The following is a 16374-nucleotide window of genomic DNA, read 5'->3' as shown; positions in this document are numbered from 1 at the left end:
GGGCTTTATTAAAGTCCCTGCCTACCACGATTTCCTCGTCTGGTGGTGTTAGGATCTTCCCCAATGCATCTTTTAGAAAGCATTCTTGGTGTTCGTTCGGCCCATAAACATTGGCTGTTATCAGCCTGCACCCCTGTATGTCAATATGTAGGGAGAGAAGCCTCCCAGGTATCTCAGCCTGCATGTGGGTTACCCTCCCTGGAAACTTTGTGGCCAGTAAGATTGCCACTCCTGCCCATGGCCCGAAGAGTGGCATTGATGATCAAACCAGCATGACTTCAGTCTTTTCCAGTCTGAGCAGAATAAAGAAGTTTCCTGTAGTAGGCTTACATCACTCTTCGTGTCCTGAAGATGCAATAGGAGAGCCTGTCTCTTCACGGACCTATTAAGTCATTGGGTATTGGCCAGCTGCGTCCTGCGCTACCACGGCGGGGACGGCCTCCACACCCGCCTCCGAAGTAGTCTCTGCAAGGGATGTCTCCTCTGCCCTGGCCAATTCTCCTCACCAGCTCCCTACTCCCTAGCTCCTGCTCACTCCTCAAGGTGGATGGGCGTGGGTTTCTGTTCCTCCGGGGCCCGTACTCTAGCGACGCCTGCCTTCCCTCATGTGCGTGTGCCCAACGCTGTTCTCTGGTCCTGCAAATTTCTGGTGCTTGCATGCTGGGGCGCTATCCACACTATCATGGTGGGGACGGCCTCCTCTCCTGTCTCCTCTCCTGTCTCCTCCGCAGTTGCTTCACCAGGCGACTCCTCGGCCTCAGGGCCCCTCATCTATGACTCCTCCGCTCCTGTCCATCTGTTTTGCAGTTCCCACCCCACGTGGCCCAGGCCCCCACATGTGCCATGCTGGTGTCCGCTCAGATAGTGGCCAGGCCTGTGGCTCAACAGGGCCCACCCACCGGGCCACAGCGACCGACATGCTCACCGCCAGTAAGCTGCACTCGGTAGTATGGCGATGGCAGGGCGTGGGCCCCACCTCTCCTCCTCCCGTTCCTCTCCTGCCAGGCAGCACTCTTCTTGCCATGTCACCTGCGGCGGCCCAACTCACGACCCTGCCTTAGGCTCTTAAGCGGGGCCGAAGCACTTCGAGGCACGTCTCTCCAGCCTCAGCCGAGCCCAGGGGCTCCAGGAGGCACAAGGGGTGCCACCACACCCTCAGATGGTGGTGTTTGGTGTCCGATCCGGTCTCTTTTAAGGGTCGGTGGCGGAGCTCCGAAAGAATGCTCCTACTCGGCGGACATCTTAGCCACACACCCCTTTGAACACTGTTAAAGGGTATCTGTCGGCCGTTCTGGCCTTTTTACAGTTGTCGCACAAGCTCACATTGTTTAAATCACCTGTTGGATTTTTCTCAAGGGTGTACTCCATATTCCCACCCTTCTCTCTTTACCATGCCTTAATGGGACTTAAATTTGGTTCTTACATTCTTCATATGTGCACCCTGCGAACCTTTGCATTACTGTTGTCTCCAGCTACTTACCTTCAAGACTGTGTTTTGTCACCGTACCATCAGCACAGTGGATGAGCTAGCTACAAGCCTTCCTTGTCAGTCCATTTTATTCCACTTTCTACCTGGACAAACTGGTTCTACAAACTCAAGCCACCTCTCTTCCAAAGGTAGAGACTCCATTTCATGTTGGGCAGAGCATCTCACTTGCAATGTTCTTAGCGCCACATCACTTCTCTGAGGAGAAGTTCCACTGGTGGATACAAAATTCTCTCTTAGTTTCTATATTGATCGTACATGAGGACACCGAGTTTACAATAAACTTTTTTTTGGATTCGCTGAGGAGAAGAAAGACGAGCTAGTGCAGAAAAGGAGTGCGTCTTTCGCTGCATCACACTCTGTATTAAGATCTGCTGTGCATTGGACAGAAAGAACCCTCTGAACGACGGTAGGCTCACTCTACCTGAACTACCACTGGATGGGCACGTGTGCCTGTCCTGGATATTTTCCAGGTGGTCACATGGATGCTGCTCCGTACATTTGTGAAACACTACTGCCTGAACTGCCAGATCCACCGAGGGGGGCACTTTACCGGCTCAGTCCTGAAGGACTTTTTAATCTGAGCTAGTCCAGACCCACCACATGGAAGGTACTGCTTTGGTATCTATTCAAAAGGTGCAAATCTTCAGCTAAGTCTCTATCAGAAAAACAAGTTAATTACCATTGTTAATACCTAGGCTCCTCCGATCATTCTTATTCTGTGAACTGGACTCTTCATATAAAAAAAAAAAAGTCCCAATTAGAACTTTGCACACTAGTCTCTACTAATCCGGGGGGGGGGGAATTCCACGTCTGAGAGCACAGACACTTCAGAAAACAGCTGATGTCAGTGCACATGGGTGGTTCCTATATAGGGCCCTGCTCATCACTTCTGAATCGGAGCAACACTGGCACGGAACTGCATGGCACCCCCTGTCAGTATGCAGGGTTACTGTGTGAGATTTTTCCGGATCTTGTCGGATGCCTGGGGGAAGACTATTCAAAAGGTGAGGCATCTACAGTTAAAGTCCTTACCAAAAAAAGGCATTGGTGAAGATAAGTAACGTGTTCATCTGGGCCCTCTGTTCACTCCAGGTTAGTTAATGGAGCGAAGGCTTTGAATATTTTTTTTTTTTTTTGCGTAGATGATCACACAGATTTCTAGGAACATAAAAATGCTTTGTCGCCAGATAAGGTTATTGATGATGCGTGGTATTGAACAAAAATCCTGTAAATGTTTGGGGCTTCTCTGAAACCCAAGCAGTGCCAAAACCTAGTGTGTTGGGTGTGCATCATAGTTTTAACTGCCTAATTTATCCAGGTGTAAATTAACTTCTGTACTGACAGCTTACTGGTTTAAGCATTGACTTGACTGCTCCTGGTGAGGCAAATACCCAAAACGTTAAACTTCTATTTCAAATTGGAATATATTAGTGGAACTGGGACACTATTGATAAACTGGAATAAGCCTGACTCCCCAGAACTCAAAACGCCTTACAACGATGTGTGCTTGAGCCATTCAGAACTATTTCCTTGTTCATACAAAAAAAGCTCACTAGGGTTAGGAGGTAGAGGAATAGTGACCAGCGGTTTCATAGACATTACACTCTGCTTACCCTGTTAGTTAATAGCTTTTAGATCTCGAAGATCCGGTCTCGCCACTCTTTATAGGGCCCTACGTTAGGCATTGCCTCTGCTGAGCACGACGTCCAGAGTGTTGCACTGAGAACAGGAATAGATTAAGACCGATCACTCTTTGAGATTGGCACAAGTTCCAGCCATTGAAACTGTCTTTGGTGAACCGCATGTGCCAGGATGCAACTGGAAAAGTTTACTATATGATCCTGATACATTGTGCCCCAGGAGTGTTTTTTTTTTTTTTTTTTTATCTGTTGAGCAGGCTGAATTTGTGGGAAGCGAAGTTAAGACGAGGTAAATTGTGTCCATCCATCACAATTTAAGAATCGCCATTAAAACGGTAGGGGCATGAACAACGTAAAATGTGATGCCTAAAACCCCTTTTATGTGATTGGAGTCCTTGAGTCGTCAAGTAGGGCTCTAATACGGATTACTCTTGAGAGAAGCAGGTCAACCCTGTGGCATACTGTTGCATCCCCTGATTCATACAGGAATTTGAAAGCTGCCTGATTATGGATTATTCTCTCTTGTAGGAAGAGGGGATTAAGGAGGAGTTTCCTGGGAGTGTTATTAAAATTTACAAAAAAGCACTAGATGCTGGGTGGTCTGCTCCTATCACTTGTTGCTGGGGCTTTTTATGTTGACAGTACCCCATCTTTCGGTTTTTGGTAAGGCAGTCAGGTAATGGAAAATTCTAATATGGAAACGAGTTAAAAGGTATCTATGTTAAACATATTGAGATTATTATTTTTATTTTTTATTAAAAGGTACCTTTTACATCCAACTTGGCCATTTCATGCTAAATACCGCCACTCTGTTATCTTAGAGAGATCTGCTTTTTTTCTCTCTTCACCTGGCAAGCATCAAACTCATATTGTCTTATCTCTTTTTTGGAATACCTTGAAATATCTTTCGGGTGTGACCATTAATTCCTTTCTGGCTATCCCAGACCCTCTACGGCCTGCTTTGTTATAGCAATGGAATTCTACTCATCATATCTATGCCTATTCAGTCCTTAAGAATTAGAATAGTGAACGAAGTTTCTTCCTTGGACCAATCTGATCGCCAAAGTAATAGCTGTTTGGTTTCAAGGGTATCCGATAAGAAATTAATGCCCAGTTCCCAGTGAACGATGGATGCAGGAGTGGAGTGAGAAACTGGCAATAGTCTTCGTAGGGAGGCATTTTCTCTTATTTGTGGATCACTTTTCTACCCCTTAGCCTGCGCCATGCACTGCCACTGAAATTGTTTTGCATTATAAAGGGTTAATATCTGGGCAATTGGTTTGTTCCTTAACTTAGAAGCAAACCTCATCAGGCCTTTTATTATTCCTGATCATATTAGATATGCAGATCTCCATTTGGAGCTTCCAATCAAGGTTGGCTGAGAACTGGATCCCCAAGTAACTGAAGGTGTTTGTATTTTGTAACTTCATCCTTTCAATAAAAATGTTTGTTCGTTTCCCTCCTGTGCAACCAGAACATATTGTGTAAGTTTTAGCAGTGTTGATTTTCATCTTCCTCTCCCCCATAAAATCTGAAAATGTATCTATTAGAAGCTGAAGGCTTCATGGGGCATGTGCTAAAATGGCCACATTATCAGCCTACAAGAGTATTGGATCTGCCGTATAGAATATTTTCCTTCCTTATACAGGTGTGCTAACCATGAAATAATCTCTTTGATGGGAGGGGGGCGCCTTTCTGTCTAGATATGCCCAGAGCTTCCTATGATCGACCAGATCAAAAACACTGCATAAGTAGATAAAGCTTATATAGATCGACCAACCATAGCTTGGGTATACTTCCTCATTACTAGGTTAAAGTTGAGCAATTGCTCAACTGTCCCTAAACCCTTTCTGAACCCAAACTGGGCTCTAGAGAGAATTTCATTCTCATCTGCCCAGTGTTCTAATCGCTCTAACAAGACTCTTCCCCGATAATTTAGGCTAAGAGTCAAGTGGAGAGATTGGCTGGTAACACTTCGGATCATTTCTAGAACCCTTCTTAACAATCAGTATGAGGGAGAATGTCTAAGCAGAAGGTACAAAACTTGCTCCTGCCACATTGAGCACCTTAGTTAAAAGAGGGGCCCATAGGTTAAGTTCAGCTTTATATACATCCATTGGGACTCCATCCGGACCCGTGGCCTTCACCACCTCATCTAAGGTAAAAGTCCTACCTATGGGTTGTACAGCTGTCCAAAGACATGGACCTTCCCTCAGCTGGCTTAGACTGGGAGAAAAGTGAGCCAAAATGATCCACTTATTGTGCGGGTGTGATATCGGAATCCAAGTCAGGGGTCTATACCCTGGTGAAAAGGGGGACATTTACGGTTCTCCAAAGTAAGAGTCACTGTCTTTCATTTCAGCGGCCTGAAAAAAGTTCTCCTAGGCCTCCCCTTTTAAGGTTTTCTTCCCTGCGTTAATAGCATTCTTATAATTTGTGCTGGCTACCTGGACTGCATTAGCGTCCCTTAGGTGCTGATTCAAAATCTCAATCAAGTTGTTTCGGGCCTTAGTGCATTCGCCACCAAACCAGCCTTTCCTCTCCCTCCTATGGGTTTTCTACCTTGTTATCAACAATTGATCAATGGAGCTAGATATTGACATATGGGCATACCGCATCTCTTTTTAGTTGGTTTCTGGTGCTAACCCTATTAGGAATTGGTCCAGATTTTTTGCCACCAGGTTGTTTAAAAACTTTGCCAGATTTATGCCAGCCCATTTAATTTTAACTCCATTCCGACCTAAGGGGCGATTTTTGTTGTTTTTTTTTCCCCCTCAGTTCGGGTTCTTTAAGAGGTTATGACTTAAATTTAGGATCACTGGGTTATGATTACTGATACAATTGGGCTCCCCTCTTAAATCTACAAAGGTTCCCCTACCAGAATCTGCAATAGGAATGTGATCAATATTGCTTCTAGTACCTCTCCCTGTGAACGTAGGTAAATGGGGGGGGGGGGGGGGAATTACTGGCACCACAATATTTTGCCAGTTTCAGGCTTCATTTTAGCATCAAACTATTCAGTGCTAAACCACATGAACTATGTAAAAATGTTGCACCCCCCCCCCCCCCCCCCCCCCCCCGAGGTCACAACACCCACAGTCATTTGGACATACTCGGACATTCCAGAATGTTAGTCCCCTGCCCAGATTATAAAGGAATTCTGTTCTATATAGTTCTCTAAATCTGATTCGAATGAATTAATCACTTCCACCCTAGAGGAATCAAAATCTTTGTTATAAAAGTTCTCAACCATGATAACAAAGTTGGAAGTAAATGTGACAAATTGGTAAGAGGGGAACTCTAAAAAGCTCCTAATTAGTGGGGCTGAACAAACCAAACCAAGTCAACAAGCCCCCCCTTTGGCCTGTCACTATTCGAAGGGGAGGTCGGAGAATTAAAAGCGAGAAAAACATCCTGGTGTGTGTATATAATATCTAAAGACCATGTTTATTGTAAGCACATGGTATGCGCAGGTTCCACATGCGTTGCCCAGTACTCTCTCTCCATTTTGTTAGTAATGCCTGCAATGTTCCAGGTAATGACTATACCCTCCTTGTACTCCCTGTCTTTAGTTGGACCAGGAATATCTCTGACGTGACAATCGTTTTTTAGCAGAGGTTGGCAAGGGAGAGTGGTACTTGATTGTGAAGTCATTCTTGAATATCCAGGTTTGAGAGGGCGGAAAAACTATTGTGAGTTGGGGCAATAGAAACTGTACTCTGTGGCCTAAAGAAGAAACCAAGAGGTAGAGCTTCAATGGACGTGGACGGGCAATATGAAAAGTGAATCTTGGACAATATATCCTTAGTAACAAACCTGTCCTTCAAATTAACAACTATAAAGTGCTTGTGGTCAGGTTTTGGAGATGAGCGCATCCACCTAACCCTCTGTACAAGGTTAATCTGCTGATGCGAGATTGCCCAGCCCTTTATTCTGCTGTTTTACCCAATGTACGACTACATTCAAACGTTGGGCATGGTCTTCCCTTGCTTTAAAACCATTACATATGGAGTAGCTTGTGGGGGAAGTTGCAGGCTATGTAGATGGGTTGGCCTTACGGTGTGAGTGCCTGTTTGATTTGGGAATACCCTTAAATCCTGAAAACGACCTCCAGAGCTTTTAGAGTTGCTGGTTGGACAACTCTCCCTGCCCATATGTCGCCTGCCCAGAGTAGAATGAATAAGTCTGTCTGCAGCATTGGGAGTATCTGCTCACCTGAAAGGACCTCACCCATGCAACCCTCACCCCCTTGGAACAGATTTTAATGGCATTCCTCTCTCTCCCCTTTCCCAATAGTTGACTCATTGAAGGTATAGCCTCCTCTCTTGAAAGTAAGGGGGAGGATGCATTCAGGGCAGAGGTGAGCAAGGAGAGCATACCTTTAGATATTTCATCGTTCAGAAATAAATGGTTGCCTCCATCCATCCATCCATCCTCTGAGCATCTGCCTCCATAGTCGTGCCCAAGTCATTTCTCATTGAACACTCTCCTTGGGGCGAGCTTAGGCAGGGTCTTTTAATATTCCCCTTTCCTCTTTTCCTTTTCCCTACTAGGGGTTTCTTCTTAACTCCCTTGCCACCTGACTGTCCTAGGGACTGCACATTTTCTTCCCGACTCAGATACAATCTCAAACAGGGTTGGGTACGAGGACAGAAACGGAATCAAGATACCCGACATCAACCTTGGAGACAGCAGCAACAACGATGATAGTGGCAATAACAGCCAGTAACTACCACACTGGTAACCTCCACTGGCAAACCTGGTAACCTTTCTGAGGTGAGAGTTGCAAGAATTGTAAGGTGAGAGTTATGGTTAATCTCAGGGTCTAACCACTGTTACACAGTTAGTCACAATTGCAGGAGGTGTGTGTGTGTGTGTGTGTGTGTGTGTGTGTGTGTGTGTGTGTTTCCTAGCTGTCTTAGCAAACTTGAAAGTGCCCCATCAACACTCCCTCGCGATGACCCGACAGCTCCCTGCACTGATGTTCCTTACATGTGGGTGGGCACGCCTCAGGGGGAGGGAACCGCACCATGTGCATGTCACTTTAAAAAAAAAAAAAAAAAAACTTAAAACTATGGGGTAGGTCACTTGGCGGTGCTTCCAGTATCTGTACAGCAATTGTCCCACTGGACTGTACAGGGATCACCCTTCCCATACTTCACTTTGGTGGGCCAAGGCACCAGAACACTATCACGACAAGCTATTTGGCAAACTGAGCAACTGTGTGCATACATTTTTCACCTGTTGGTGCTCATACTGTGGTCTGGCTATTCCAGTTTTGTTATATTATAATATGCTCTTCTCACTCACTGGTATGAGGTACTCTAGGTAGCAGATCAGTGAGTTTTTGGAGCTTCCACAACACAACATGGGGATATAGACTCTCCAGTTGTAAAGCTTGGTGGAAGGCAAGCCACTTGAAATCAAAATAACTATGGAACAATTGGGTAGAAGTAGAGCTCTCTGGAGTATATAAATCTGTTGCTCTACGCTCCAGGACCCTTTCTGGCTGCTGATGGAAAGATGGGGGAGAGATGTGGACCACTTTGAGGTTGAAGAATGGGAGGAGTCGAAGATGCCCGCTCCCACCTTGGCCTTACATCTGTGGCTCATATAATTAAAGTACTTACACAGTGTATTACTATCCAACCAGTGTGGTGCATGGGCAGAGGACCCTCCGGAAACAGCCCGCAATGTACAGACTAGATTGGCACTTTATTTCATGTACTATGGACATTTCTGGTAATACTTGATTACTGGCAACAGATTCAGAGAGAATTAACAGCAATTGTGGTGAGGGGCCGGGGTTAGGGCGTTTGTGTGGGTAAACAGGTGTAACTAGACCCCAAAGTACTACTCTTCAAGGTGATGGCTGGTTGGAAGGGCAAGACTAGTTCAATGATCCTAGTGGTTATTGGGCTACTGGTGGCTAAATGTGATGGGGAACAGTATTGGAGAAGGAGAAACGGACCCCTTCGTGACACTCCCTCCCATCTAGGAATGGACATTTGTGAATCAGTCGAAAAATCTGTTTACAAAGAATGAAGCTGTGTGAAACGTCAGATAATGTGGGGTCTTTGTCAAAGAACATATGGTCTCAGTGGGCAAGATTGAGACCTACACCCTTAAGTAATTGACATTTCTGATCCTCAGACTGTGATTGTAAAATGGGAGGCAGTTGGAGAACAACTAAAATCTGGTACTTGTAAAACTGTGAAATGTAATATTTATCCCTTCCTGTATTGTTTTAAGGGGAAAAATTATGAAATCTATCTGAAGTGTCTGATTACTTATAGTCCATGAATAATGGCGTCCCAATCAATCTAATCCTTCTATGGTCATTTTGATTAAGGGGCCGATTGTGTTCAATATCTTGCATCTGTCAAATTGCTGAAGGTTCCTTACTGATACTGATTTTTAACTATACTTTTTGTTTCTGGAGGGTTTGGATCCAGCCCGTGTCAATGTCCCAGTCATTGGTGGCCATGCAGGAAAGACCATCATCCCTCTCATCTCTCAGGTGTGTACTCCGGCTTATTTTTGTTTCCCACTGTTCTTGTTTTCAGCAAAGATCTATCTTAGCACATACTAGATCGAAACGCTGAGTAAGACAAATGATGTATGCTGTTTCCGACTCCGTCGCACCTGTTAAATTGCATATTTTCTTCCCATTTCATTTTTACTGTTGACCGTAACTACTCAAGCTCCCTGGCAACACGCCACTGGCTTTGGCATACTTTGCAGCATCACCCCTAAAATAGAAAACAGGACATTGTGTATGCCAATAACTGTACACGCTATGCATAGTGGCCCATGTTTTAGTTGGCCTCCCACACAATGTTGAAATAAAGCCGAACTAGGGGATAACTGTCTAGCTGAAGTGAAAATCAAACTTTATGATGTATCGGAATACCTCTTTATTCTGGGGGTTTATAGACTGTATGTGAAATTGGCATATTTATCGGGATGTCCGAGTGTGTACTTGGTTTGAACATATACAACATCATGTGTGTACTCATGATGACAAACCAGCTTGGTTGACTTACTCCCTTGTTCTTGTACAGCCTATTTCTTTTGGCGCCTCTGCTGTACTCTGTGGCGAATTTCTATTCATTCTGTTGTCCAGCACATAATCCTCTCAGTCCTAGGTATAACAACGTCTGAAGCATGCTCCATTGTACCGGAGCTTGCACATCTGTTCTTTTGAGTCCTCCATCCTTTTCTTAGGCCGCTGTACCACAGTACCTTATTAGGCTAACATCCATGAAATAGGCTGTTGGCTGTCTCAAAAGAGTGGATGTACAGCAGGGAAATATTTGTTCAGCCAGAATATGCATGCATATTTATTAGTGTACCTCAGGAAATCAATTTGTTTATGCCTAGAGAAGGCATGTCAGTTTTAAATACTGTGCTAGAATGAACTGATCATCGCTGTCCTGAAAATGCCAAAGTGCTGCTGTCATATATATATGAGTATTCTGTTTTCTGTGGTGCAGCCAGTCATTGTAAGGTGCCGCTTATATGATGCCTGATAGTGAACTTTGACAGTACGCTGTACATGGGACTGATTGGGGATGGTGGGTGTTGGTGTCTATAATGTATTTGCTTAGAGACATAGTGTGTGTTTGATATGAAGTGGAGTTCTTTTCATAGGTGTGAAACTTTCCATTTTGAATACGACTAATCTAAGTATTAATGGTTGTTTCTCTGTAGTGCACGCCCAAAGTGGACTTTCCTCAGGATCAGCTGGAAGCACTCATTGGTCGGATTCAAGAGGCTGGCACTGAGGTTGTAAAAGCTAAAGATGGAGCAGGTATGTCACATGGTCAGTTAGATGCAATAGGTTACCAGTTGACAGATGGGACCCTTGAGTATCCCAGCAAACCTTAAGCTTTGCATGTACCTGAAGAGGACCAGAAAAGGTATATGTTTCATATTATATCTTGTAGGTCAGATAAACCTATTTTCTTTCCAGGTGGTAATCTGCACTATTGTTACACCAAGCTGTAATGCACTCTGTATACTGGAATATTTATGCATGTTAACATTTTTATCACTTTTCTAATCGAGAGAAATTAGCTTGAAAGAATACGATCATTAAATGAAGTACAGTTTCGATGTGTCTTAATGCAGACATTCTTTGGTTGGATGCCAGTATGTCATCAAGGTTGTGCATTTATCCTGAAATGAATTCTTGTGCATTCGTTGGGTCACTGTGAAGGTCCTTTTGAAGAGGTAGCTCGTCCACATCATTCGAAGTGCCAACATTTGTCTTAAGGCTACAAGGAAAGTGATGTCTGTAGTCGCATAATGCAAAAAAAAAAATGTTAGGGGAAATGCTTGAATTAATTTTAGCAACTGGTAATTACTCAGGCAACATTTCAGTTCATCCTTTTCCATAGATTAGAGGCAATTATTCTAAAGGTGGCATCAGGATGGTCTCATGACAATGGTTGCTAACAACACCGTTGTTGTTTCTTGTTGTTTGATCTTTGCTGGGGTTTTGTTGTGCCTTTATTGTAAACATTGCATAGGTATTTCAGTTGAAAAGGGTGTTTAATTGAGAGACATTGAAGATGATTCAGTACAGACCCATTCACTGATACCAGATTTCAGCCTTGACACAAGGTCTATAGCATTCTTGGGTTTTGAAGAACTCTTTTAGATGCCTACTGGGGAATTGTTGCAGTGTTGATGATAGATCAGTTGGAGAGCTAGGAAGACTGTCGCAAAGTTCTTGGAGGCAGGTATACAGTTCTTGGAGGGTAGCAAGAGCTGGTGCTATCAGTAGTCCATGAGACAAAGCAAAAGGAAATGAGTTACGTGAAATGTATAATTGGTCACTTCTAGATAGTTGTCTTGTTCATGCTTTGTGTTTTACAACCAGGTGCAGTGGCAGTGCCCGGACAGTATTTTGATATTAATTTGTCTGATCAGCTTGCATTTTGTAAGTCACAACCTATTTTTTTTCCATCTAGAACATCGGTGCATCATTTAATAAACACGTTGCTGTCTTCAGTGACCCAGTTATGATCTGTTATTGTGCGTTCTCAGCTTGATGTATAACTAAACTTGGGCATTTATAGTGTGTCCTCCCATCTGAAAGCCTCAGCTGTTAAAACGAGGTGTATACTAGTGGGCTGTTTGGCAGTAGTTGTGACTCTAAAAGTACTAGTGTATTCCAATATGACTTTCGAGGTCTGATCTTTTCTGCCTTTTCCATACAGTTGTGGTCAGTGGTGCAAAGGAAACAAATGCTGAAACTGGTCAGTAAATGGAGAACAACTCCTTAAGGATTTGTAGAGACCGCATTCATGCTGGGAAGGGGTTGCAACCAGATCTTTACTAGGAGAGATGGTTAGTTTAAAACGTACAGGACATGAGGGGCATGGGCTATTAGTTCATATTTGTGTTAACATCTGGCATTGCGTCTTCAACGATCTACTGTACATGAAGTTCAGGCCTGTACATTGTTTCAAAGCCAATGCTTTACTTCCTCATTCCCAACAGATGCGGCAGAATGTTTCAAATCCATGAAAAAGTCAACTTATGTTCCAACTTAATGTTGTCAAATGGCAGCTGGATTTATCATTACAAGGCTAATGCCATTTGTCCAGATTTAGACCTTCCATTGAGTGTCTAGGACCATGTTGCTTTCTTTTCAACTGGTTATTGTGTATGGCTTATAGTTCTAGTTCTTGCATCGGTACGTTTACTCTTTCATATCTCCTTTGATAGAGGTGTCATATGACCGAGAATTGTCAGTTTTTGAAGAGTGTGCATGTTATATGCACAAATTACAAACCTACTACAAATCCTTAATTTCTTGTTTGACAGGATCTGCCACCCTTTCAATGGCATATGCTGGTGCGAGGTTTGTCTTCTCTCTCTTGGATGCCATGAATGGAAAAGAGGGAGTAATTGAATGTTCTTTTGTGAGGTCTGAAGAAACCGCATGTCCATACTTCTCAACTCCTCTGTTGCTTGGGGTAAGTACAGTGTAATTTTATTCAAAGCACTCTTCCTCCACCATGGGAGCTTCACTGATCGTCCTAAACACCAGGTGTCACTGCTCACATGTTTATTTTATTTTTTTATTCCACAAGCTCTTCTATATATATTTTTTTCCGATCACCAGGCAACAGTATGCCATTTTAGTTTTGTATTTTTTATTTTTTATTTTTTATTTTTTTGTTTTTAATATATATAAAATTAATGAAAAATTGGCTGAATCAGCCTACCTTATAAAGGACCTGTGGGTGTGGCATGGGTGGAGAGCCGCAAAGACTATTCCATTGATCTCCGAGCGTTGGGCTTCCCCGTAAACCCCTCTAAGAGACACTTTACCTGCCATTAACATATGAAATATTAGGGATTTACAGCTAAAGACTAGTTGAATGCAGAGACATGACTCTACCGGGCAGAAGCTGATCTGGGCGCCTGATAGACTAGTATTCTTTCATTCTCTTTCTCCCCCACACACCCAACAGACTTCTGCGTTGAGATACGACTTGAGAAGACTAGTTGAGGTCCCTGCGGCATTTAACACCATGGCCTGTCGAGCAGGAAGGAAATAAGGACGGGCTTCCATGCACTAGGGGCCTATAACACCATTTTAGACCACCAGAAGTAGGGAGTAAGAACCATGCTCTTCGGGCCCCCCAAACCGGTCCAAATAAATTATTTCCCTAAGCGAAGGGCATGCTCTCCACGCTGCCAGGCTCTGACTGCGGACCTGGCATACATGCTTTGGTCCTACCCTTCATCATTTCTGGGAAGAGGTACATGATGTGTTACAGAAGCAACATACATCCACACCTGGTAAGCATGCTCACTTGACATTTTCGGGCGGTGCAAACACAATATACGCATTCACTTCGCTTCCCTAGCATCATCCTCACCAAACGTACGCTCACCCTACACTGGTGCTCCCCAATAACTCCACCCCTAGCTGCTTGGTACGGGGCACTACATACGTGAGGGACAGCCAAAGAAGACTACCTCCGATATAAAGATGTGCGTAACCTCTGTAAGCGACCCATTTCCACTCACTAGGCAACCCTCCTTTCGCAGTTTCTGCAATACACTGCGAATGACGATCTCTCCCCCCCCCCCCCCCCCCCCCCCCCCCCCCCATAACTGGTCCACTACAACCCCTTTATTTGCTGCTACCTCAAAAATTATCCATCCTTTCCATATGCCTCCAGCACGTTCCACCCCCCCCCCCCCCCCTCTCCTGCAGACTCAAGCCATATGGCACATGTCTCGATTTTTTTACAGCTATAATCCTGTTATTCACCCCCACCCCCACCCCAAACATCTCAATCGTCATATCCCATTGCATCCCTTTTAGCGACCCAGACACCAATTAACACGGTTTTGGCAACACATCCTCCACTTACTAACTCATACACTGATCGCAGCATTGTGAACGCCTTCTCCCCCCATTGATCCAGTTACTATACTTGGGTCCATTATTCCAAAAAGTGTATGACTATGTATACTCAAAAAGCTAAATTTTGCATATTGTATTTGTTGATTTACAAAACCTTCTAAAAACTCCCCCCCCCCCCCCCCCCCCCCCCAACTAAAAAAAAAACCCAAACAGTTGGTACGTGGGCAATGGGGGGGGGGAGGGGGGAAATAAAGGCCTGGCACCATTACCTTTGATCTCTTGTTTATGGCCCCACCGAAAATGGCAAAATATGTATTTGCTTGCTTGGTCCCTTGCTGGCCCAGTTTAGAGGAATGAAGGAAGGAAGGAATGAGGGAGGGTGGTAGGGAGAGAGAGAGAGAGAAAAAAAAAAATTATGATCTTGTACCCAGTCGATGAGAGGGCCAAAACATCACTCTCCCTCCTCCATCACTCATCCGGCGAATTGATGATCTAAACCTAGCTGCCAGCATCGCAATAATAACGGAGCCATGTTCTTTTCCAATGCCCATAAGTCCTACTCCAAGTTAGACTCCTTGATTTCTAGAAGTCTGCAATCCAATATATAGTAGGCTTCGCCATCTGTCTCAAGGCACTGTCTGATCATGTGCCTGTAAGATTAGTCCCAGATACTTCATCCTGGTCCCTGCCTTGTAAGCAATATTCGTGGGTCCCGATGGCTGGTTAAAGGATTGTGGGGAATAGGTCACGATACTACGTTCTTGGGAATCCTGCATACACATCCAAGAATACAGGAGAGAAAGTGTATCACCTATGAAAGCAATAACTTGCATTTCACTACCAAGCCAGTTGTTCCTGCTTCTATTAGGCGACCCAGGAGAGAATAGCATATTACTTATGACAACTCCAATGGGGAAACTGCTGTCCCACCTACAGCTCGGAAAAAGGGCAACTATAGCCCAGATGTGGAAATTATGAACAACACTCCAGATCAACATGTGTTGGTGAAGCATGATCAATTTGTATTGTGGAGAAGCTTTCAGTGATCATACACGATAGGGTTCATCAATGTGAAAAATGATGGCTCCTGTTTGTTGGACATCTGAAGAGGTGCGGTGCAGGGAGGCAATCTCCTAATCTTCGCTGTGACTTTTTGATGCTCTGTATTATGAGCCCTTCCTGAAGAAGACGACAATAGCGCCCCATAACCCTAGGAAATTATGTTGAAGGATTTGGTGCAAATGCTGACTGTTTTTCTTGTGGTGGGCTGCTGGCATAACCGTGTAGATTCATGTCCTCTTTTTGTTTCATTATGCTGTCTTCCTTTCTCTTTTATATAAATGTGGAATGTAATGTTGAAAAAACATGCATTACAAAACCTAAAATAAAGTTTTTTTTTTTTTTTTTTTTTTTTTTTTTTAACATTTCTAGTCTTTATGCCTTTTTCCCTACTGGAAACCGTTTTGATTCTTCTTGTTTTGTATGTGCCATAAGCATGGTGTCACTGTTTATGCAGTGTCTCTTCTGTCGAAATATGACAAAGACCATCATGTACTCTGTCTATATTGTGAATCTTGTACCTTGGAAAACTGTCTTTACTACAATGATGAGAGGAGTATAAAGATACTATGACACCTGACAAAAGCTTCAAGACAATGCAGCCATCACTGAGGTGCCCTGCCATGACCTCTCATAGCAGTGCTTATTTTAAGGAAAACTCCCATTCCTTCATTGGAGTAACCCAAAAAAGAAAAGTTTTTTTACTTCATAGAAAAATTGCTGGGTCTTACTTGCCAACCTATCCATTAGTGATTCCCTTAAGGGTTTTTGTTACTGGCTATATCACATTT

At 44.0% G+C, this 16374-nt stretch overlaps 1 protein-coding gene across 1 annotated transcript in view; it reads left to right on the top strand.

Moving 5' to 3' along the window:
- MDH2 (malate dehydrogenase 2) overlaps positions 1-16374 on the top strand; it is a 60388-nt gene that overhangs the window by 23258 nt on the left and 20756 nt on the right. Inside the window, exons 6-8 of the mRNA XM_069226723.1 lie at positions 9572-9649; positions 10843-10942; positions 12967-13118. Coding sequence (XP_069082824.1) covers positions 9572-9649; positions 10843-10942; positions 12967-13118 — 330 coding nt within the window. The remainder of the gene's footprint in view (positions 1-9571; positions 9650-10842; positions 10943-12966; positions 13119-16374) is intronic.

This window comes from Pleurodeles waltl, chromosome 3_2 (assembly GCF_031143425.1).
Source record: "Pleurodeles waltl isolate 20211129_DDA chromosome 3_2, aPleWal1.hap1.20221129, whole genome shotgun sequence".
NCBI lineage: Eukaryota > Metazoa > Chordata > Amphibia > Caudata > Salamandridae > Pleurodeles > Pleurodeles waltl.
The sequence above is the reverse complement of the archived record's forward strand: the minus strand, read 5'-3'. Positions and strand labels throughout refer to the sequence as shown.